This window comes from Hypanus sabinus, chromosome 4 (genome assembly GCF_030144855.1).
Source record: "Hypanus sabinus isolate sHypSab1 chromosome 4, sHypSab1.hap1, whole genome shotgun sequence".
NCBI lineage: Eukaryota > Metazoa > Chordata > Chondrichthyes > Myliobatiformes > Dasyatidae > Hypanus > Hypanus sabinus.
This window is the reverse complement of record NC_082709.1, coordinates 108,939,732-108,963,342: the sequence shown is the minus strand read 5'-3', so window position 1 is coordinate 108,963,342 and position 23,611 is coordinate 108,939,732. Positions and strand designations below refer to the sequence as shown.

At 41.7% G+C, this 23,611-nt stretch overlaps 2 protein-coding genes across 7 annotated transcripts in view; one reads left to right on the top strand and one right to left on the bottom strand.

Moving 5' to 3' along the window:
• Positions 1–23,611, bottom strand: part of gtf2f2a (general transcription factor IIF, polypeptide 2a) — a 139,942-nt gene that overhangs the window by 34,553 nt on the left and 81,778 nt on the right. For both annotated transcript variants that reach the window (XM_059967843.1, XM_059967844.1), the window contains one exon: positions 5,587–5,668. In XM_059967843.1, coding sequence (XP_059823826.1) covers positions 5,587–5,668 — 82 coding nt within the window. The remainder of the gene's footprint in view (positions 1–5,586; positions 5,669–23,611) is intronic.
• Positions 1–23,611, top strand: part of kctd4 (potassium channel tetramerization domain containing 4) — a 31,073-nt gene that overhangs the window by 6,469 nt on the left and 993 nt on the right. For 2 of the 5 annotated variants that reach the window (XM_059967840.1, XM_059967841.1), the window contains exons 2-3: positions 19,718–19,797; positions 21,728–23,179. In XM_059967840.1, coding sequence (XP_059823823.1) covers positions 22,370–23,173 — 804 coding nt within the window. In that variant the 5' untranslated portion in view covers positions 19,718–19,797; positions 21,728–22,369 and the 3' untranslated portion in view covers positions 23,174–23,179. Of the gene's footprint in view, positions 1–7,642; positions 7,913–12,501; positions 12,555–19,717; positions 19,798–21,727; positions 23,180–23,611 lie in introns of all 5 variants that reach the window. The other 3 variants (XM_059967838.1, XM_059967839.1, XM_059967842.1) reach the window with 3 other exon arrangements.

The window sequence follows — 23,611 nt, the reverse complement described above, 5'->3', positions numbered from 1 at the left end:
AGCAGGATTACCATTCGAGAATTGGTTACACATAATGGTTGGTGTTTTTTTGGATGTGTTTGTTGCTTGGCAACTAGTGGAATGCTGTATGTCACGCTTTACCTCTTTGTTGTTTCAGCACGAAATGTGGAGTGTGGAATTTAGTTTCCAACGGCCTTGCTTTTCACTTATAAATATGAACTGCTTTAACCCAACATACCAAAGGTGTCCTTAAAGAGCTGTTTCAATTAGTGTGTTGCTATGGCCCTGGCAGAAAGGACTGCGGGATTAGTAAGAATCATCGATGGCTGGTCATGGATATAGAGGGAGCTCAGGCAGCACACAGAAATCTTTACTCGCATAGCAGGAAAAAGCAAAGCTTCAGTGAAGAAAAGGGTGGTACTTTTAATATGAAATGCACTTTATTCAGCAGACTCACAAACAGTTACTGTGAGAGCATGGTAATCCAATTGATATTGCCAGGCTGAGCTTTCTGTTTATTCCCTTTGTACAGAACCAAGGAAACATGGAAGCAAAGGAAAGTTTCCCCAATGAAGCTGGAATGACAGCTAAAAGTCACAAAAAAAACAGCCAATGGGGTTTAGCATTTCCTATTTCATCCCAAGTGTCTGGCTACTGCTCGGCACCCTGTCCACTCTCCTATGCCAACAATTTAACAAAACCTAAGCTCTGTCCTAAGGTTGTGTAGCTGTAGTGATTTCTAAATGAAATAACTTCCAAAATGCCAAAAATATTGTATATGAAATTCACTGCTTGAAAGCAACACCATCCTCACAGATATACCTGTACAAAGTTGTTACTTTCTTCATAACACTAATCGATCAAGCCATTCTCAGTAATTCTTGTCTCTTTTCACCGCCTGCAGGAATTAAAACCCATCCCTCATCTTCAACAATAAAGCCAGAGAACAAATCTCAATCAACTGCAGCTTTAATAGGATCAAAACATGCAGATTGCCGTCAAATATCTCTATTTTCAATTTTTATATAGTATGAATTTTGTGTTAAAGTGCACATCCACCAATCGTAAATACCTTCTGGAGTTGAAGACAAAATTACTCTAAAACAGTTTCTGTGTTGATGGATTGGGTTATTAAAATGCACATCCACCAATTACAACCACACTTGCTAGATCTCGGACTTGTATTCACCAACTACAACCAAAATTTTGCAACTGGAACTCCTATTTAACAGTCAAAACTAACAAAAATTGAATTCTCTGCCATATAACAGCTAACTAATAAAATGTGACCTTGTTTCTCTGGTATTGAATGAAGAGTACAATGGAAAGGTGCCCGCGAACAGCTTGAATATGGTTAATACTGAACGAAAACCTGTAAGAATCGCACAATGTCTTCTCCAATGAATCTTTTGTCTATGTAAGGAGGAAGTCATGAGTAGCATTTCACAGTTTTTAGGTGATTGACTAATACAGAACTTGGAAGAGTACAACAAGGAACAGGCCATTCGGCCCACAATGTTGTGCTGAACCAGTTAAAAAGCAAATTAAAAACACCCAAACACTAATTGCTCCTACCCACACCATGTCTATATCCCTCCATCTTCCTCACAGCCATGGGCCTAACCCAACGTCTCTAATGAATTTGGCTCTGCTACCATATCGGGCAGTGCTTTCCAGGCATCCACGACTCTCTAAGTAAAAAAAACTTCCTCCCACACCCTGTCGAACCTATCCCTTCTCACCTTTAATGCATGTCTCTGGTATTAGACATTTCAACCCTGGAAACAGATACTCTCTGTCCACTCTATCTATGCCCCTCATAATCTTGTAAACCTCTGTCAGATCTCCCCTCAGCCTCCAACGCTCCAGAGAAAACAACTCAAGTTTATCCATCTCTCTTGATAGCTCAGACCCTCTAAATCAGGCAGCATCCTGGTAAACCTCTTCTGCGCCCTCTCCAAAGCCACATCCTTCCTGTACTGAGGCAACCAGAACTGTACGCAATATTCCAGATGTGGCCGAACCAGAGTTTTATAAAGTTACAACATAACCTCTTGACTTTTAAATTCAATGTCTTGACCAGTAAGCACACACATCCCATAAACCGTCCTAACCACATTATTAACCACTGTGAAGGAGCTATGAACTTGGATCCCAAGATCTCTCTGCTGAGCAACACTGTTAAGGATTTTGTCTTTAACAGTGTATTGACTCCTTGCATTTGCCCTATCGAGGTGCAACACCTCACATTTATCTGGGTTAAACATCTGCCATTTCTCAGCCCATATCTGCAACTGTGCTGTATTCTTTGCCAGCCTTCTACACTATCCACAACTCATCCAATCTTGGTATCATCTGCAAACTTATTAATCCACCCCTCATCCACATTTTCATCCAGGTCATTTGTATATATTACAAACGGTAGTGGCCCCAGCACAGATCCCTGCAGAACACCACTAATCACATCTGTGGCTTGAATAAGTCCCTTCAACCACCACCCTCTGTCTTCTATGTGCAAGCGAGTTCTGAATCCAAACAGCCAATTCAATGTGGACCCCATGCATCTTAATCTTTGGGATGAGCCCCCCATGAGGGACTTTGTCAAACGCCTTTACTAAAATCCATGTAGACAACATTCACTGCCCCACCTTCATCAATCTCTCTCATCACCTTCTCAAAAAACTCAATCAAGTTAGTAAGACATGACTTGCCCCATACAAAGCCATGCTGGCTCTCCCTAATTAGGCTTCGGGTTTCGAAATGCTTTTGTATCCTAACCCTCAGAATTTTCTCCACCAATTCCCCTACAACTGATGTACGACTCTCCAGTCTATAGTTCCCAGGATTTTCCCTTGTTCCCTCCTTAAGTAGAAGTAAAACATCAACCAAGATATTTGGGACCTCACCTATGGCTAAAGAAGACACAAAAATACTGGTCAAGGGCCTAACAATCTCATCTCTTGCATTCTTCAATAACCTGGGGTAAATCTCATCAAGCCCTGGATACTAATCCACCTTAATACTCAACAGAGGCACAACACTTCCTCCTCCTTGACCTCGAAACCCCCAAACATATTTATACACTCAGCAATGATCTCCTGGTCTTTCATATCCTTTTCCTTGGTAAATACTGAACCACAGTACCCATTAAGTACCTCACTCACATTTTCCACATCCAAGCAAATGCTCCCCCTTTAATCCTTAAATGGTCCACCCTCTCCCAGGTTATCCTCTTGCTCTTGACGTATGCTTTGAATGCCCTGGGATTCACCTTAATCCTACTTGCCAAGGATTTGGCTCTGGGCTTTCCTAATTCGCTTCTTTAGTTCTTTTCTGGCTCCTTTATCATCCTCATGTGCTCCATTTGATCCTGACTTCCGAGGCTTTACATACTTCTCCCTTTTCTTCCTGACTAAAATCATCACCTTTCTGGACATCTAAGGTTCTTTATCTTTCCATCCCTGTCCTTCTTTGTAACAGGAAAATACCTTTCCTGTACTCTGTGCAATTAATCTTTAAACACCCTGCATACGTCTGATGTGGACTTGCCAGAAAAAAGGTGTTCCCAATTAACTCTTTTTAGTTCCTGCCTAATCCCCTCGAAATTTGCCCTACTCAAATTTAATACCGTTCTCCTAAGGACCATACTTATCCTTATCTATGGCTATCCTGAAAGTTAAGAAGTTGTGGCCACTGTACCCTAACTGCTCACCCTCTGGAAGGCCAGTCTCATTACCCAACACCAGGTCCCACACAACCCCTCCACTTGTACCATCCATATATACACTTAACAAGTTCCCAGATACACTTAACGAATTCAGCCCCATCTAAACTCCTTACACTAAAAAGGTCCCAGCTTATATCAGGGAAGTTGAAATCCCCTATGTCAACAACTCTATTTTTAAAACATTTCCTTAATCTGATTACATACCTGTTCCTCAATGAATCAGTGACTATTGGGGGGGGGGGGGGGGGGTCCTGTAGCACAATCCCATCAGTGTGAGTGCACCTGTCCTTTTCCTGACGGACTGAGTGTCTGACCCCTCCGTCATGTCTCCGAGTGTAGCTGTGATATTGTCCTCGATTAGTCATAGAACTCCACATCCTCTTTTACCTCCTCCTCCATCAAAAACCTGGTATATTAATCACCCATTCCTGCCCCTCTCTCAATCAAGTTTCAGTAATGGCCACAACATCATTGTTCCATGTACTGATCCATGATCTGAGTTCATCACCTTCACTCAGAATACTCCTAGTGTTAAAATATACACACTTCAAATTATCTGATCCATCACATCCTGTTATTTTATTTTGCTTTTCAATTCCTTTCCTGATATCTACCATCTGGAATGATCCTTCCCTTATTGGCCTGGGGCTCTGTTTCCTAGCCCCTTGCAAAGCTAGTTGAAACTCTCCCGAGTTCTATGTGAAACTCGTGGCCAGGTTATTGGTTCCCCTCTAGTTCAGGTGCAACCTGTCCCTCTTGTACAGGTCACCCCTTCCCCAGAAAAATTCCAATGATTCAAGAAGTTGAAACTCTGTCTCCCGCACTATCTCCCCAGCTACTCATTCATCCGTGCTACCACCCCATTCTTATCTGCATGAGCCCTTAGGCACTGGGAGTCATCCAGAGATTACAACCTTGGGAGTTCTTTCTCTTCAGCCTCTTTCCTATCTCTATATACTCAATGGGTAGGACCTCTTCCCCTTTCTGCCTATGTCATTAGTGCCAATGTTACCATGACCCTTGGCTGATCCCCCTCCCATGGACCCTAGCACCCAGGAGGCAACACACCATCCTGGTATCTCTTCTGCAGCCACAGAATCTCCTTTCTGTTCCACAAACCACTGAGGCCCCCACACTTCCTGACTTTACCCTTCCTTGTCGAGCCTCAGAGCCGGCCGCTGTGCCACCGCCAGGATCCCCCAGCAGTCTCCAAAGGGGCATACTTATTGCTGAGGGGAATGGCCACAGGGGAACCCTGAAATGACGTCTTAATCCCCTTCCCTCTCCTGGTGGTCACCTATCTAGTGTCTGAAGCCTGTACTTTGGGTGTGACCACCTCTTCAAAAGTCCTGTCTTTAATATTTTCTGCCTCCCGAACGATCCTGAGAACATCCAGCTCCAGCTCCATCTCCTTGGCCCAGACTGTCAGGCTCTGTGTTGGGTGCACTCCCATAGATGTGGTCATCGTGGTAATGGTCAGGTATCCCGAATTCCCAGGTCTGACAGGAGCATTCCATCCTGACTACTCTATACCAAAAAAGAAAAAGACTTGCCTCTTCTTAACTGCCTTCGCCTGATAAGCCAAACCCTTCACACTCTATCTCCGGTGAGACTGATGCTTTCTGCGCCTGCACAGCCCAAATGCCTGAATCTATTCCTTAACTCTCTCCCAACTTCTGTAGGGCTCTGACACTGACACACACTCCTCTCCTCTCACCTGAGCTGCCAATAAAAGACTGGCGTTACCTGAGTCTACTCTTTTCATATTTGCACTCCTAGCTCCTGTAGGCCTCTGCACAGGTAAATTAATTCTGAAATTCAATACCAAAAAATACAGCAGCTAAATTTGCATTTAATTTAAACAAAACTCTTATTTTGTTACCAAAGTTACTACTGACCTTTTTAATCTCATGTAAGATTCATTGACAGCTGGTCTACATTCTGCACGCTGAACCACAACACCTTCAAAGGTTAGTTTTTCTTAGGGTGAGAAAAGAAAAATAAAATGAGTGTTTGAGAATTAAATACAGCTTAAAGAGCAGGACTAAAATTCAGAATATCAAAAACTACTGTAAACCAGGTAGCCTCTACCAATCTTAAATGCAGTGAGCTGAAGCTGAAAAACAATCACCAACCATTTATTATGTTCTACCACATGGTATGACCATGGTTTGATGACTTTTACCTAGTTTTGTGCCTTGATATAAAGGACCACCAGTGCTCTTCCCCCAGTGCACTGGATCTCTACAGACTTTGTCTGACCAATTAGAAAACGGCCGAGGTACCAATTTCAGTGTGAGCAGAAGAACAGCATGGTTCCATTCTCTTTAACAAAACAGTCCTGTTATGAACACTGAAAAGGGGAACAACCATGGGAGGGTTTAACTAAGCTGACAGGGGGATGGGAACTGGAGTGATGAAGCTGAGGATGGGGCAGTTGGTTTACAAGTCAAATCAGTGTGTAGTGAGACTGTGAGGAAGGATGAGCCGATGACAGGGCAAAATTGTAGTCAGTGGGTTGAGGTGAAGTGTGACGTGGGAGCACAATTGAAAAGGGTGATGAATACAGGACCGAAGGAGTTACATTACAGAGTAAGGTAGATGATCTCGTAGCGCAGTTAGAGTTACTGAGTAAAACAACATGGAACAGGGCCTTAGGCCCAACTTGTCCACGCTGGCCAGAACACCTACTTAAGCCAGTTCCATTTTCTCACATTGGTCTAAATCCCTCTCAACCTTTCCTATCCAAGTGTTTTGTAAATGTTAATATTGTACTCAGCTTGGAGACGGGCAGGTATAAAATTGTGGACATCACAAATTTGTGGCTTAGAAGGTCGTAGTTGGGAGCTCAGCATCTGAGAATATATATCCTACTTAAAGGTCAGGCAAATAGGCAAAAGGGGTGGGGTTGCTCTGTTGCTAACTCAGAAAGAGGTGACATAGGATTGGAAGATGTAGAGTTAAGAAACTACAAGGGTAAAAAAACTGTGATGGGAGTTACATACAACCCTCCAAACAGTAGCCCGGATGTAGGGTACAAATTACAACGGGAGACAGAAAAATTGTGTAAGAAGGGCAATGTTATAGTAGTCACAGGGGATTGCAATATGAAGGTTGATTTGGGAAAATCAGGTTGATGCTGGATGCCAAGAGAGTGAATTTGTTGAATGTCTACAAGATGGCTTTTTAGAACCCACTGAGGGAAAGGCAATTTCGGGGGCATTGTATAATGTACCAAATTTGTACCAAATTTAAGGTAAAGAAATCCTTATGAGGCAGTGACCATAATATAACAGAATTTACCCTACAGATTGAAGGGAGAAACTGAACCCAGATGTATCAATACCATCTGCTCCATTGTACTGTAGTGGTAGGCAAGACACTATTACAACTCAGGGCATCAGAATTTGGAGTTGAATTCTGGTGCCCTCTGTAAGGAGCATGTCCTCCTCGTAGAATGCATGGGTTTTCCCTGGGTGCTCCAGTTTCCTCCCACAGTCCAACATACTGGTAGGTTAATTGGTCATTGTAAATTGCCCGAGGGTCAAATTGGGTTTGTTGGGCACGGCTCGAAGGGCTGGAAAAGCTGACTCCACAATTAAATAAGGACAGTGCAGTAAAGGGAACCACAGAGGCATAAGAGAGGAGCTGGCCAAAGCTGATTGGCAGGGGGCAGTTTCAGGGATGGTAGTAGAACAACAATGGCTAGATTTCTGGGGGAAATTCAGAAGGTGCAGGATAGATACGTCCCAAAGATGAAGTAGTAATGGATGAGAAAACTGTGACTGAAAGACAACATATAAGCAAAACAGCAGGCATATAGTATAGTAAAATTTAGTGAGAAGCTATTAAAAAAACAGAAAGCTGAAATAAGAAAAACTTTAAGGAGAGAAATGATGAAATATGAAGATAAGCCAGCCAATAATATAAAAGAGGACACAATTTTTTTTTCAGATATATAAAGCATAAAAGAGGTGAGAGTGGATATTGAACTGCTGGAAAATGATACAGAGAGATAGAAATGAGAGACAAAGAAACTTAGTAAGTACTTTGCATCATTCACCGTGGAAGACATTAGCAAAATGCCAAGAATTCAAGAGTCTCAAGTTGAAGGGACTGCAGTTAATATTACTAAGGAGAAGGTGCTTGGGAAACTGAAAGATCTGAAGCTGGATAAATCACTTGGACCTGAGGGACTACACCCCAGGGTTCTGAAAGATGAAGGTGAATATATCGTGGAGGCATTAGCAATGATTTTTCAAGAAACACTAGATTCTGGAACAGTTCCAGAAGACTGGAAGATTGCAAGTACCACTCCACTCTTTCAGAAGAGAAGGTGGCAAAAAAAAGGAAATTATAGATGTCAGCTGACGTCAGTAGTTGGGAAGATGTTGGAGCCCATCATTAAGGCTAAGATTTTGGGTGTACTTGGGGGCACATGACAAAATAGGTCAAAGTCAGCATGATTTCCTTAATGGGAAATCTTGCCTGAAAAATCTGTTGGAATCCTTTGAGGAAATAACAGACAGGATGGAAAAAGGAGAGTCAGTGGATGTTACTTATTTGGATTTTCAGAAGGCCTTTGACAAGGTGCTGTACATGAGGTTGATAAACAAGATAAGAGCCCATGGCATTAAAGGAAAGATACTAGCATGGATTGAAGATTGGCTGACTGGCAGGAAGTAAAGAGTGGGAATAAAGGGGGCCACTTCTGGTTGGTTGCCCGTGACTAGAGGTGTTGCATGGGGTTCTGTGTTGGGACCTCTTCTTTTCATGTTATATATCAATAATTTAGGTGACAGAATTGATGGCTTTGTGGCCAACGTTGTGGACAATACGAAGGTAGGTGAAGGGGAAGGTAGAGGAAGCAGGATATCTGCAGAAGAGCTTATGGGCCAAGTGGTGGCAGATGGAATATAGTGTAGGTAAGTGTATAGTCATGCACTTTGATAGACAGAATAAAGGCTCAGACTGGGGAGAAAATTCAAAAATTAGAGGTTCAAAGAGACTTGGGAGTCTTTGTGCAGGATTCCCTAAAAGTAAGCCTGGAGGCTGAATTGGGGGTAAGGACGACAAATACAATTTCATTTCAAGAGGACTAGAATACAAGAGCAAGGATGTAATGCTGAGGTTTTATGAGATCTTGGTCAGATTATGAGCAGTTTTGGGCCCCTTGTCTAAGGAATGATGTGCTGGGATAGGAGCAGGTCCAGAGGAGGTTCATGAGAATGATTCCAGAAATGAATGGGGTTAACGCACGAGGACGATTTGATGCTTCTGGGTCTGTACACACTGGAGTTGAGCAGAATAAGGAGGATCTCATTGAAATCTATCGAATATTGAAAGGCTTAGATAGAGGGGATGTGAAGAGGATGTTTCCTATAGTGGGGGCATCTTGGACCAGAGGGCACAGCCTCAGAATAGAAGGATGTCCATTTGGAGATGAGAAGGTATTTCTTTAGCCAGAGGGAAGTGAATCTGTGGACTTCATTGCCACAGCTCACCATGCAGGCCAAGTCATTGGGCATATTTAAAGCAGAGTTTGATATGTTCTTGATTAGTCAGGGCGTCAAGGGACATGGGGAGAAGGCAAGAAAATGGGGTTGAGAGGGATAATAATTCAGCCATGATGGAATGGCGGAACAGATTCAATGGGCTGAATGGCCTAGTTCTGTTCCTATGTCTTATGGTCTTAACAGACAAAGTGGCGGCTGGAGAACTGTGGCAGAAGAACATTTTTAAGCTCTCCAATTAAAAATCACATAGTTACTGTTTGTAAAAGACTACAAAGAGCATCAAGAATTTCAAATGCAATACAGCAATAAAAAAAAACTGTATCCAGGCATTAAACATCACAGATTAATTCTGAATAAACACTAAAGAAAGAAAGAACAGCTGTGATCCAGTGATCCCTTGAACACATCCCATAACAGGTCATAGAGCATAAAGCCTTTAAAAATGCAACACCCTGAAGCTAAATAAAATGTTAATTTTTTTTAACTACTATTTGGTGCATTAAAGCAGTGGTACTTTTAGACTTGGTGTCTAACAGCAGGACCACCCCTTTCACCGAGGACAATTTACACTTAAAAACTTGTTGGACTGGTTTTTCTCCATTTCTGATTAAACGGTAAACTAGATGTTTCTTGAGGGCAGCTCTTTCAGAATGAACAGTGGCATCCACACTGCTAGAATGTACAGGAAACATGTCTCTGCCTTGAAGACCTCTCTTCACGGCAGCCACAATACAGCAACGTTAAAGGCTGCTATACAGGTGGGGAAGAAAATGGGGAGAAGGGGTTGACACCCATTTGTTCAATATTAATCAGTCCATTGCTGTGATCTCTGGTAGTTGGAGCACCAATATATATTCTAAGACTTACATAATGTATAAATCCATGCAGTGCATTAAAACTCAAGTAGGCACACACAGCAATAGACAGTGACACCATAAAGACTCTTTACTTCTTTCATGTCTTGCTTCAGGGGTTTTCTCCTTACTGTATTTGGAATCCAAAGCAGGTTGTACACTATAGCTCAATTGTTGTATGTGAAACACCAGAGAAAGGTGCATCACGCGTTAATGACATCATCACACCAGAGAAATGTCAGCTGTGCTCAGGTGAACTGCTCCAAAAGTGGCCAGTCAAATTTTACATGAGGTTGCAATAAGCTTGGTAAGGTCACAAATCCGATTCTTGTTTAAATACAGTGGTTTTGAATGTGTTAAATTCAACACAAATTCAGCCGCAGTGTTTGTTTTACTGTTGAAATTCAAATTAAAATTATCTATGAAAATTATGAAATACCAAATCTATGAAAAGTGGGAACAGCTGGTCCAATTTTACGATGGTGGGAATGGCAGGTTTCTAACTTTGTGATGAGCACAATTGCATGAAAACAACAAAAATGGTTTTTATTTGTGACTTGTGACGAATACATAATTTTCTAGGCTGAAGAGTTAACTATACAAAACTTAACCAGTCTTTTCACTTCCCTCAGAGAAACTCACAAGTAAATGATCTGCAACTCTGTCAGCTTGAAGCCCAATTCCACTGGTTCAGTAGAAGCTCAACAGTAATTAGGTGGCAAGATAGAAACACTACTCCTTAACAATGGCACGCTTAACCCATACTGCAGAAAAGTACATGCATTAACAAGTGTTCTAGTAATCATTTTCACAACCCGTCTACCTCGGATGCAGCCCTCTCTCTACTTCTCAAACCAACAACCATTATTTACTTGAACAGCAGTGGCAAGGTGAGAGGGTTATCCAGTTGTGGGAGTGCTGCAAGGATGCTCCTTTCATTCTCGTCAGACATACGCACAGAGGGGCGACATGGTAGCGTGGGGCTTAGTGCAGTGCTGTTACAGCTCGGGTCATCGGAGTTCGGAGATCATTCCAACATCATTTGTAAGAGTTTGTACGTCCTTCCATGAGTGGGTGAATTTCCTACAAGTGCTCTGATTTTGTCCCACAATCTAAAGACTTACTGGTTAGTAAATTAATTGGTCACTGTAAGTCGTCCTGTGATTAGGCAAGGGGTAAATCAGTAGGCGCTGGGTGGTGTAGTTCGTTCGGCCGCAAGGGCCTGTTCTATGCTGTATCTCTAAATAAATAAATACAGTCACACTAGCAGGGGTCACGCGGCAGAGGAAGGGGGCTTCCGTGTTCTCTCCTCCATCCACTGGTAGAAGGCAGCTTGATCAACCAATGAAAGAGGCAAACAAAACCCTACCCTGTTCCAGGTTTAATTAATCATTGCCTTTAGCAATCTCACTCTGTCACAACCAGAAAAAACATTTTTAGCCTCCAGATAAGACAAAGCTACGACACAGAAATTGTTCAAAAGACATCAGTCTATCTTCTTTAAATAGATCCAAAAAAAGAATTAATACCTTTATTTTTCCAAAATAAAAAAACTGGATCACTCAAAGAAGGCTTAAAAAATAGTTTCAATAAATTAAACTAAAAAGTTTAAATTTTTTAAGATTAAAAAAATTACAGAACTGGAGCCAAATTTGTAAAGAATACTTAATCACAGGGTATAAATTTAAATGAGTAACTTTTGCTAATTGTATAGGTAGAGCAGCTCCCAATTACGAGGTTAAATAAAACTGTTTCACAGCTTTCAATTCCAAATCTACCCAAATTGGTCGCTCGTTCTTATCAACCCAGTATAACCAAAAGGACATATGTCGTACATTAACAGCCCAGTAATACATTCTTAAATTAGGCAAAGCAAGACCTCCATCCTTTTTCGATTTTTGTAAGTGACGTTTACCAATTCTTGGTCTTTTATCATTCCAAATAAAACATGTTATTGCGTGTGCTACATTGACAGCTAGCAGGGCCATTTTGTTGAAGTGGAAGGACGTTGGCTCCCACTCTGTCACAATGGTTCTCTCAAGCGATGTTAGTTTGGAGAAAGTCTTAGTTTGGAGAAAATTAGAAGTTGAACCTTTGAACCTATGTTTGATTTTGAGAAAAGGTGGGGTTCATTTGCTCGTTATTACCATTTGAGTTAATTGATAGATTTCCTCCACGATCTAATTGTAAATTTTGGTATAATTATTTTTGCTGGCGGTTTGGTGTTTATCTTTAGAAGCTTTTTGTATGACGCATGGCCCTGGGGTTGAACACCTAATGAGTTCTTTTTCTCTCTCACTTTTTTTCTTGCTTTAGTAGGTTTTTTTCTTTTCTTCTCTTTTTTTGTGTCACCATATTTTTCAATCCTTAATATTATTTTTTTCTCTTTTGAGATATTGTAAGTGTTACTTATTTCGATGTACTCTTGTATTTTGGATAATAGTAATAATAAGAAGATTTGAAAAGAAAGACAAAGCTACGATCTGCTCTATTGAAGTAAGTACATAACCCACTTCCCAAACAAAACTACCCAGGCCCAATAAGCTGTGTAAAACAAACTGTGCTGTTACTTTCCTCAGAAATTCACCGGATTTGGGGAAGATAATGGCCAAGTGGTCAAGGGTTGGGCTAGCGATCTGAAGGTTGTTAGTTCGAGCCTCAGCTGAGGCAGCTTGTGTGTCCTTGAGCAAGACACTTAACCACGCACTGCTCCTGCATGTTTATAACCCAGTGGCGGCAGTTGGTGCAGTATGGACAAGACAAGATAATGCCACAATGGCAACAATAAACTCTGCATGTCACTGTAGGGAAACTGTAGGGAAATTCCATTCCGTGTCTTATAACAGGGAAATATACATTCTTCGCCAAATAATTAATTTGTCCATATATTAAGGGTTAATTTAAGTGGGATTCAAAAAGGACAACACATTGAGGAGATCTGGTCATCATTCAAAACTCAATGAAGTGCTTTCTGTGATCAAATCAAGAGGATTATGGTTTCCAAAAACCATGGATTAAAGCAAGCACAGAAATAAGCAAACAAACAGTAACTTTTTAAAAGAAAATCAAGCTTCTGGATTATTTGAGAGTCCTGTTAATTTCTTAGTATCTCTGATGACAAATTTGGTGCTAGGCATGCAAAAAATAAATCCAACTAGCTTGGCCATTAACATAACCCGAGAGGAAATGGCTTCATCTGTTCAGGTCAAATCAACGAAAGGCAAAGAAATAATACAAATATATACATTCTTCACACTCCAGTGATATCACAAAATGATTTACTGCTGAGGGAGTTCTTCTGAAATTAAGTCACTGTTGGCAAAGATAGCAGGCATCTACTCAGAGAAAGTAACATTTTCACCACTCAGATTTCAGATAATGGCCAACTCCAGATCAAAGCATCTCCACAAGGCAGGGAGACCATTATCTCCACATTCCCTTTTACTCAGACCCTATTTCAATTTGAAATAGCCCATCACAGCAAAAAGACAAGCAACTGGCCCATTTAGTTAGTGCTGGTGGTATAGTCTACAAAAGTCTATTCTATACTTTGAGTGGCTGGTCATGGAGCACATTAAAGCCTTTCTCCCGGCTACATTGGACCCTTTCCTGTTTACTTATCACTCAAATCAATCCATTGTTGATGCAATAGCCTCTGTCCTGTCCCACTTGGAAAATGGGGATTCATATGCCAGGCTGCTTTGAATAGACTTCAGTTTGGCATTTAACACCATCACACCCCAGGAACTTGTGCGGAAACTGTCCTTGCTGGGTCTCAACACCTCCCCCTGCAGTAAGACCGCAAGGGCGGCAATGTCTCTTGTCCCATTACGCTGAGCACTGGTGCTCCCCAAGGCTGTGAGCTCAGCTGGCTGCTGTTCACACTACCGACGCATGACTGTGATGCAGGATCCAGCTCAAATTGTGTCATCAAGTTTGTGAATGACACAACAGTGGCTGGCCTTATCAGGAACGAAGATGAGTCAGAGTATAGAGAGGAAATGGAGTGGCTGGTGGATTGGTGTGAGAAGAACAACCTAAACCTTAACATGGAGAAGATCAAGGAAATCATTGTGGATTTCAGGAAGGTGCAGATGAATCTTCCGCCTCTGCGGATACATGACTCTTCTGTGGAGAGTCAAGTGCAGCAAATTCCTGGGAGTTCACATCACGGATTACCTCACCTGGTCACCTCCCTGAACAAGAAGTCACAGCAGCGCCTTCACTTCTTAAAAAGATTGAGGCAAGCAATGTCTCCCCCACCATCTTAACTGCATTTTATGGGAGCACCATTGAGAACGACCAGAAAGCTGCGTCTCCATCTGGTATGGGGGCAGTCGAGCATCAGACCGCAAGTCCCTACAAAGGACTGTGAGAACAGCTGAGAGAATCATAGGAGTTGCCCTAACATCCATCGGGACATTTATCAGGAGTGTTGCATCTGCAGGGCTCTTAGTATTATTAAGGATCCCACCCATCCATCCAGCATCCTCTTTGACTTTATGCCATCAGGCAGGAGACTCTGATGCATAAACACAAGAACAGTCAGGATGGGAAACAGTTTCTTCCCCCAGGCCGTTAGGCTTCTGAACTCCCTGCTGCATTGTATTTGAAGTGTCTCTGGTTAATCTGTTGTGCACCCTACAATATTTAATATTAATTCACTTTGTTAGTTATGTGTGACTCATCTGTAGATTTTAACTTTACCTTCATAAATTATTGTGTGTTATGTGTGTTTACACTCTGGTTTAGAGATAGATTGTCTCATTTCTATATACATGTATATAGTTAAAGTAACAATAATCTAAATTTGACTTCTCTAACTACCTTGACCTTTCAACAAAATGTTCCATTCCACTTTCTTTAACATAGTTGTTGCCTTTTAAAAGTATTCAGGTTATTTAGAACATCAAACACAGGAACAGGTCCTTCAGCCAACAATGTCGTGCCAAACCAGCTAAAATATAAATCAGAAAAACACACAAAATCTAATCCCTCCTACCTACACAATGTCCACATTCCTCCATCTTCCTTACATCCATGTACCTATCTAAACATCTCTTAAAAGCCTCTAATGTATTTGCCTCCATCACCACACCAGGCAGCGCATTCCACTCTCTGAGTAAAAAACACCCCTCACATCCCCTTTGAACCTACCTTCTCTTATCTTCAATGCCTCTATCCTCTCTGGTATGAGACATTTCTACCCTGGAAACAGATACTCCCTGTCTATTCTACCTATGCCCCTCATAATCTTAAAAACCTCTCTCCTTAGCCTCCAGTGAAAACAACCCAAATTTATCTAGCCTCTTGTAAAAGAACGTGCCGTCTTAACCAGGCAGCATCCTGATAAAACACTTCTGCACCCTCTCCGAGCCTCAACATCTTTTTTATAGTGAGTCAACCAGAACTGTACGCAATACTCCAAATGTGGCCACACCATTGTTTTATAAAGCTGCAACATAACCTCTTCACTTTTGAACTCAATATCTCGACTGATAAAAGCAAGCATTCCATAAGCCTTTTTAACCTCCTTATCAATTTGTGTAGTCACTTTCAAGGAGCTATGAACCTGGATCCCAAGATCTCTCTGCTCAGCAACACTTTTAAGGATTTTGCCCTTAACAGTGTATTGTCGCCTTACATTTACCCTACCAAGGTGCAACACCTCACATTTATTTGGGTTAAACTCCATCTGCCATTTCTCTGCCTGTATCTGCAATTGATTTATATTGCGAAGTATTCTTTGCCAGCCTTTCACACGATCCACAACTCCACTAATCTTGGTATCATCTGCAAACTTGCTAACCTACCAAACTACATTTTCATCCAGGTCATTTATAGACATGACAAACAGCAGAGGTCCCAGCACAGATCCCCACAGAACACCACTAATTACAGACCTCTAACTTAAGTCCCTTCAACCTTCTATGCACAAACCAGTTCTGAATCTAAACAGCTAATTTGCCACAGACACCATGCATTTTAATTTTCTAGAATAGTCCCCCCAAGGGACTATTGTCAAATGCCTTGCTAAAATTCACGTAGACAACATCCACTGCCCTAAGTTCATCAATGCCTCTTTTTACCTTGTCAAAAAACACAATCAAGTTGGTAAGACACGACATGCCACCCATGCTGGGTTTCTCTAATTAGGCCACGGGTTTCCAAATACTTATATATCCTATCCCTAAGAAACTTCTCCAGCAATTTCCTACAACTGATGTGAGACTCACTAGTCTATAGTTTCCAGGATTTTTCCTTGTTCCCTCCTTAACAGAGGTACAGCATTAGCCACACACCATTCCTCCAGGACCTCGACTGTGGTTAGAGAGGACGTGAAGATAATGGCCCCAGCAATCTCATCTCTTGTCTCCTTCAATAACCTGGGGTAAATCCCATCAGGTCCTGGAGACTTGTCCACTTTAATACTCATTAGGAGGCCCAACACTTCCTCTTCCTTGACCTCTAAACATCCAAAAGTATTTATACACCCAGCACTGATCTCCTGCTCCTATATATCCTTTACCTTGGTAAGTGCTTAAAGTACTCATTAAATACCTCACTCACATTCCCTGCATCCAAGCAGATGTTTGCCCCTTTATCCTTACTTCTTGCTCTTGATGTACATATAGAACACTTAGAGATTCACCTTTATCCATTTCACCAAGGCTCCTGGCTTCCTAATTCCCTTCTTTATCATCCTCATGTGCTCTGCTTAATTCTGACTTCCGAGCCTATACATACTTTTCCTTTCCCTTCTTGACTAAATTCATCACCTCTCTGCACATCCAAGGTTCTCTTACCTTTCCAACCCTGTCCCTCCTTCTAACAAGAACATACCTTCCTGTACTCTGTGCAATTGACGTTTAAGCATCCTTCACATGTCCAGTGTGGACTTGCCAGAAAATAGGTGTTCTTAATCGACTCTTCTTAGTTCCTACCTAATGCCCTGTAGGTAGAAAGTTGAGAAACAGGACCTCCAGGGTAGTAATCTCTGGATTACTGCCTGTGCCATGGGCTCGTGAGGGTACGAATAGGGTGATTTTCATGTGAATTCATGGCTGAGGACCTGGTGCAGGAGGTAAAGGTTCAGATTTATAGATTATTGGGAACTTTTCTGGGGAAGGTACAACTTGTACAAAAAGGATGGGTTACACCTGAACCTGAGGGCATCCAATATCCTTGTGGGCAGGTTGGCTAGAGTTGTTCGAGTGTGTTTAAACTAATTTAGCAGGGGAATGGGAACCGGAGTGATAGTCCTGTAGTGTTGAAGATGAGGATTATCAACACATGCAATGTGTAGTGAGACTTCTAGCAAGGACAGGCTTATGATCTGGCAAAATAGCAATGTAAAAGGCAGAAAAAATCGAATACAGGGCTGAAGGTGTTATATTTGAATGCGCTCAGTATATGGAATAAGGTAGATGAACTTGTAGCACAGTTACAGATTGGAATGTATGATGTTGTAGGCATCACTGAATCAAAGTACTCCTTGCTTCCTTCCAGTTTTGAGCCAACTACTGAATTACTGTGTCCCACAAATTAACACAGTACTCACAGCTATACTTGAATGTAAAGTTAAGGACTTTTTCCAAACATGTCATGTGAACTACCTGAATTATAAGGAAGGATATACTAGCAAAAGGCTGAGTGTGATGACGATTCACCACATTGGTGAGATACAGATATTGTCAGAATGAGCCTGCACCCCCTCAAATTTAAATTGGTAAATTGGTTTCTTTGTTTTGTATGCCAGTTATACAGATCATTTCATCACATCGGTAGTACAAGGGACAAGCAATAACTGAATGCAGAATAAAGTGTTGCAGTTACAGAGAAAGTGCAGCGCAGGTAGACAAGAAGGTACCAGGCCATGACAGGATAGATTGAGAGATCAATACTCGAACATATCACGCACAGGGACAGTTCAACAGTCTTATAACATTGGGGTAGAAACTGTTCTTGAGCCTGTTGGTATGTGCTGTCAGGTTTTCCTAGGAGGAGAGTGTATCCAGAGTTGGCAGAGGCTTTGATTACATTGATTGCTTTACTGAAGCAGCAAGGAGTGTAAACAAAGTCCTTGGCGAGGAGACTGGTTTTCGAGACATGCTGAGCTGTGCCCACAACTCAGCAGTTCCCTCAATTCTCAGGGAGACCAGTTGCCATCGCAAGCCGTGATGCATCCAGATAGAATGCTTTCTGTGGTGCAACTATAAAAATTAGTGAGACTTGAGGGGGACATGGTGAATTTCTTTAGCCTCTTGTGGAAGCAAGGTACAAGGGCATTCTCTCTTCTCGGCAATCCCACTGGACAGCACATACAAAAGCCTGAAAGCATGTACCATCAGACCCTGGGATAGCTTCTAGCCTGCTGCTGAACCTTTAACTTCATCACAGCTATGCACTGCACTTCCACTGTAACTACTTTCTCGTTCTGCATTCAGTTATTGTGTTTTTCTGTATTACCTTATTGCTCTATTTTAATGAAATTATGTGTACGAATGGCATGCAAAAGAACATTTTTTTTTACAGGATATTTACATAAGTCAGGTCCTCCTTAATTGGGCATCAGACACTGCCTTGAGGCACTCTTGGTAAGATCTCCTTAATATCTGCTGATTTGCATTTCATGTCCCAATACTGCTCCTGTTCAATCCCTGCCCTGATCTCAACGACAGTCATCATCAGGGCACCTCCTGAATTCATGTTCCTTGTCTACGTCTGGACCACAGGTGTGTTTAAACTAATTTGGCAGGGGGATGGGACCTGGAGTGATAGTGCTGAAGATGAGGTAGTTACATTCAAGATCTCGAATGCAAATTGCACATTAGAGAGGTGGTCTACTCATAACACTGCTGGCAAAAATTTTTCCCTCTTGAGTAACACATACAAAATTTTCCTCTCTTGAGTAACACATACAAATTCCTGGAGGAACTCAGTAGGACAGGCAGCATCCATGGAGAGGAATAAACAAGCAATGTTTTGGGCCAAGACCCTTGGTTGTGCATCCCGATGAAAGGTCTCAGCCCAAAGCATTGACTGCTCAGATGCTGACTGACCTGCTGAGTTCCTCCAGCACTTTGTATGTGTTACTCTGGATTTCCAACATCAGAATCTCTTGTGTTTATGATTTTCTCCTTTGAATCTGTCTTGTTTAAATGGGTGACAATACACCAAAAGGTGATCTGAATTTGAAGATGGAGCTTGTGCTCGGTCACACCAGTACTGTCACGGTCAGCTGAGAGTACTGTGAGGACATCCTGATTCACTCTGATATTCTGATAACTTGCCATTTACCTCTCACCAATGGGACAACAATACACTTTCCCATGTCTCCTAGATTAATGGAAAACTATCCAACCATTTTAGAAATGACAATATCAACTGTAATTTGAAGGAAATGGGTTTCATTTCCTCTATAGCTTCAGGGATATTTGAAATTAGTAGTCTAACATGATATCAATGCTAAATAAATGAAATTTACTTTGCAGAAATACAAGGTTTCCCCTTTTTTTTACAATGTGAACAAGAAATTAAATGACAGTGACAAATAGTGCATTAATAATTAGAATTTTGATGTGCATATGACAACAGCATTAAATGTGCATCACCCATGACCTATAATGACTCGTCCTTTCTCCATTATTATTATAAAGGTAAATCCTGTTTCATGAGGAGTGCATGAGGATGAGCCAAGAGCTGTAACAAGCATATCTAAAAACTCAGTGCTAACCAGGTAACAGTGCAATACACTAAATACACTCAGTGACCTCTTTATTAGGTACACCGACAGACCTGCTCGATAATGCAAATATGAACAGCCAGCCATGGGGCTGCAACTCAGTGCACAAAAGCATGCAGTCATGGTCATGAGGTTCAGTTAAAGCATCAGGATGAGTAAGAAATGTGATCTAAGTGACTTTGACTGTGGAATGATTGCTGGTGCCTGACAGGGTGGTTGGAGTATCTCAGAAACTGCTGGATTTTCCACACACAGCAGTCACTAGAGTTAAGAGAAAATGGTGTGAATTATGAAAAATAACTTCAAGGGAGTAGAAGTTCTGTGGGAGAAAGCACCTTGTTATTGAGGGAGGTCAGAGAATTGCCAGTCAGATTCAAGCTGACAGGAAGGCCACAGTAACTCAAATAACCACGTGTTACCACAGTGGTGTGAAGAAGAGCATCTCTGAACACACAACACAGTGAACCTTGAAGTGGATGGGTTACAGCAGCAGAAGACCATACAGGGTTCCACTCCGGAACCTAATGAAGTGGTCACTGAATGTAAATGCCAAAGTTTGAAAAAACAACATGCAACAAACAAGGTTAAGTGAGCTGCTAATCAGCAGATCAGACAAGAGATCAAAGGTCCTATATCTGTGAACAGTGCTGGACAAGTAAACGGGAAAGATGGGAGGGGGCTCCAAGAGCATTTCCACTCTGGAGCCCAGCACTATATTGCTAACAACAAGGGTAAAACATTCAGGTTCTGTTGTTTTGTCCTTGTAATCCCTAAACAGCACAGGAGCCAGTCTTCAGCCAATTTGATGCACTCCACATGGCATCAAAGAATGGTTCAAAGTATCAAATACAGCAAAATATTTGGGACCGGACAATATTTGGGCTATAGTACCAGAAACCTGCTCTCCAGAATTAACTGTGTCTCTGGCCAAGATGTTTTAAGACAGTTACAACACTGAAATTTGTTGTCACCACTTCACAAAAATGGGAACAAGTCCAATTTGACTAGTTACTGCCCAAGTCAATCTATTCTCAACCAGCTGCAGAGTGATGGATAATCTCTCATTAGTGCCATTAGGATGATTCCACCGACCAATAACCATGCTCATCGATGCTAAGTTTAGGCTCTACCGAGATCACTTGGCTCCTGACCTCACCAGAGCTGAATAGCTGACGTAAATTGAGGGTGCCTGCCATTGACATCAAGGCAACATTTGACCAAGTGTGGCATTAAAAAGACTGGCAAAGGTCCTGAGCACCAGGGGAAAACACTGCAATGGTTGCAGAAAGGAAGATGGTTGTGGTTATATGAAGTCCGTTATCCAGTCACAAGACTTTACTCCAGCAGCTCCTTGGGCCAGAATCCTTGAATGGCCAGGAGGTTCTGTTGGTATATTGCCTCCCAAATACCAGGGCCAGGGACAGCTGGGATTGAGCCAATAACATTCCTAAGGGGGTGGTTGAGCAGCCAGAGGTTGTGATCCACATCGGTACCAATGACATAGGCAGGAAGATGAGGTGATGAGGTCTTGCAAAGTGAGTTCAGAGATTTAGGTGCTAAGGTAAAGGACGGGACCTCTAAAGTGGTGATCTCAGGATTGCTACCCATGCCATGTGCTAGTGAGGCCAGAAATAAGAATATCATTCAGCTTAACACGTGCCTAAGGAGATGGGGTAGGAGGGAGGCCTTCAGGTTTTTGAATCATTGGGCTCTCGTCCAGGAAGGTGGGACCTGTATGAATGGGAAGAGGAGCAATCTCCTTGTTGGAAGGTTTGCTAGTGCTTCTCTGGACAAGTTTAAAGCAAAGTTGCAGGGGGCTGGGAACCAGATTGCCATGGCAAATACTGGAGTGGTTATGAGCAAGGTAGATATTAGCCTGTATAACTCAGCACGGTGGAACTAATTTATTTTTGTTTGTTTATAGATACAACACGGAACAGGCTCTTTCGGCCCAACATACCACACCACCCAGCAACCCATCTTTTTAACTCTCGCCTAATCACAGGGCAATTTATAATGACCAACTAACCTACTAACCAGTAGGCACTTGGACTGTGGGAGGAAACTGGAGCACCTGGAAGAAACCCACACACAAACGGGAAGAACATACAAACCTTCTGAATACAAACACCAGAATTCAACTCCTAAGCTCCGAGCTGTAATTAACTAACCGCTACACTACCATGGTGCCCCACTAATGTTCTATGTTGTATCTATTTCAATGCAAGGAGTATTGTAGGTAAGGCAGATGAGCATAGAGCTTGGATCAGCACTTTGTATAGTAGCCATTAGTGAGACTTGATTGCAGGAAAGCCAAATTAGGTTAGAAGATCAGTGAAACATTGCAGGCTGTAGGTCTGAATTCTGCTGTACTGTTCTATGTTAATCATATTACTTTAAATTTACTGAATACAATGATAAAATACCACCTGTTATGAAATGCTGCTGACATCTAAAGAAATCCTATCGATACATCCATTTCATTATTCCTTCTGTACGCATTCAGGTGATTTTCCTTACAACCAATATACGTGATATAACCCGAATTAACATCAAGTGTTCTGCAATGGAAGGGAAGGGTAATAGGAAAGAAGCTCACCTCGAAGGAAAATACAACTATGCAGAAAACTACTTACAAAAGGGCAAGAATTGCAAAGCACCTGTGATCACAATTAATGTTGGTGGGTTTCTCTACACAACGCAGAGACATACATTAACTAAGCATGTTGATTCCTTGCTGGAAGCTTTGATAAATGGCAAAACTCAGAGCAGTTTTGACGGCGATGGGAACTACTTCATTGACCGCGATGGCTTGCTGTTCAGGCATGTCCTTAATTTCCTACGAAATGGTGAGCTTCTCTTACCGGAAGGATTTCAAGAGATTCAACTTTTAACACAGGAGGCAGAATTCTATCAGATAAAACCCCTAATAGAGGCTCTGAAAATCAAGTCAGCTCATGTGCAACAGGCGCCAGAGGTCACATTCCTAGAAATAATCGACAGCCACGATCGTTCTCATGGCCTCAAAATCTACTGCAATTCTGCAGATTTCATTGCAAGGATTAAGTCGCGCATAATTCAAGTGTCCAAAAGCCGTCTAGATGGATTTCCTGAAGAATTTGTGGTCTCATCACATGTCATCCAGTTTAAGTTCTTCATCAAATCTGAAAGTGGGGCACGTCTGGTTCTCAAGGAAGACAACACATTTGTTTGCACGCTGGAGACCCTAAAGTTTGAGGCCATCATGATGGCTTTAAAGAATGACTTCAAGTTGCTGACCAGTTTGGATAGCTCTAAGGGATCTATTGTTCAAAGTGATGCACTTCATTTTCTGAAGTCAATCCGGTTTCAGAAGAAATACACGTCATAATCAGAGGTAATATTACTCTTTTGTAAATGCTATGCTACAGTATTTAGACTATAGAACTGACCGCTCAGTCAATATATTACCTTCAAGATATGGTATGTTAAGCTCCATTAAACTGTAAAGTACAATTTCAGTCTGCTGAATACATTACTATCCAATTTTTACATAAACGCTTTGTGTCACCACATCACTTTCATGTGTAATCTACTTACTTAGATGTTTAGGACCATTAATTATCTAAAATTACCTAAAGTGCAAAGTACTGCTATTATTTTCTGAATGGGAAAGAAACCAGTAATGTTTCCCATAGTTTCACAATCTTTAAAAATCTTCGTAATCTCTGAAAATGAAATTCTTAGGGAAAAAAATTATTTTTCTACACCTTCATTTTGAAAAAGCAATGTAAGTTCTTAACTTAATTATTGAGATTTAAAATTATTT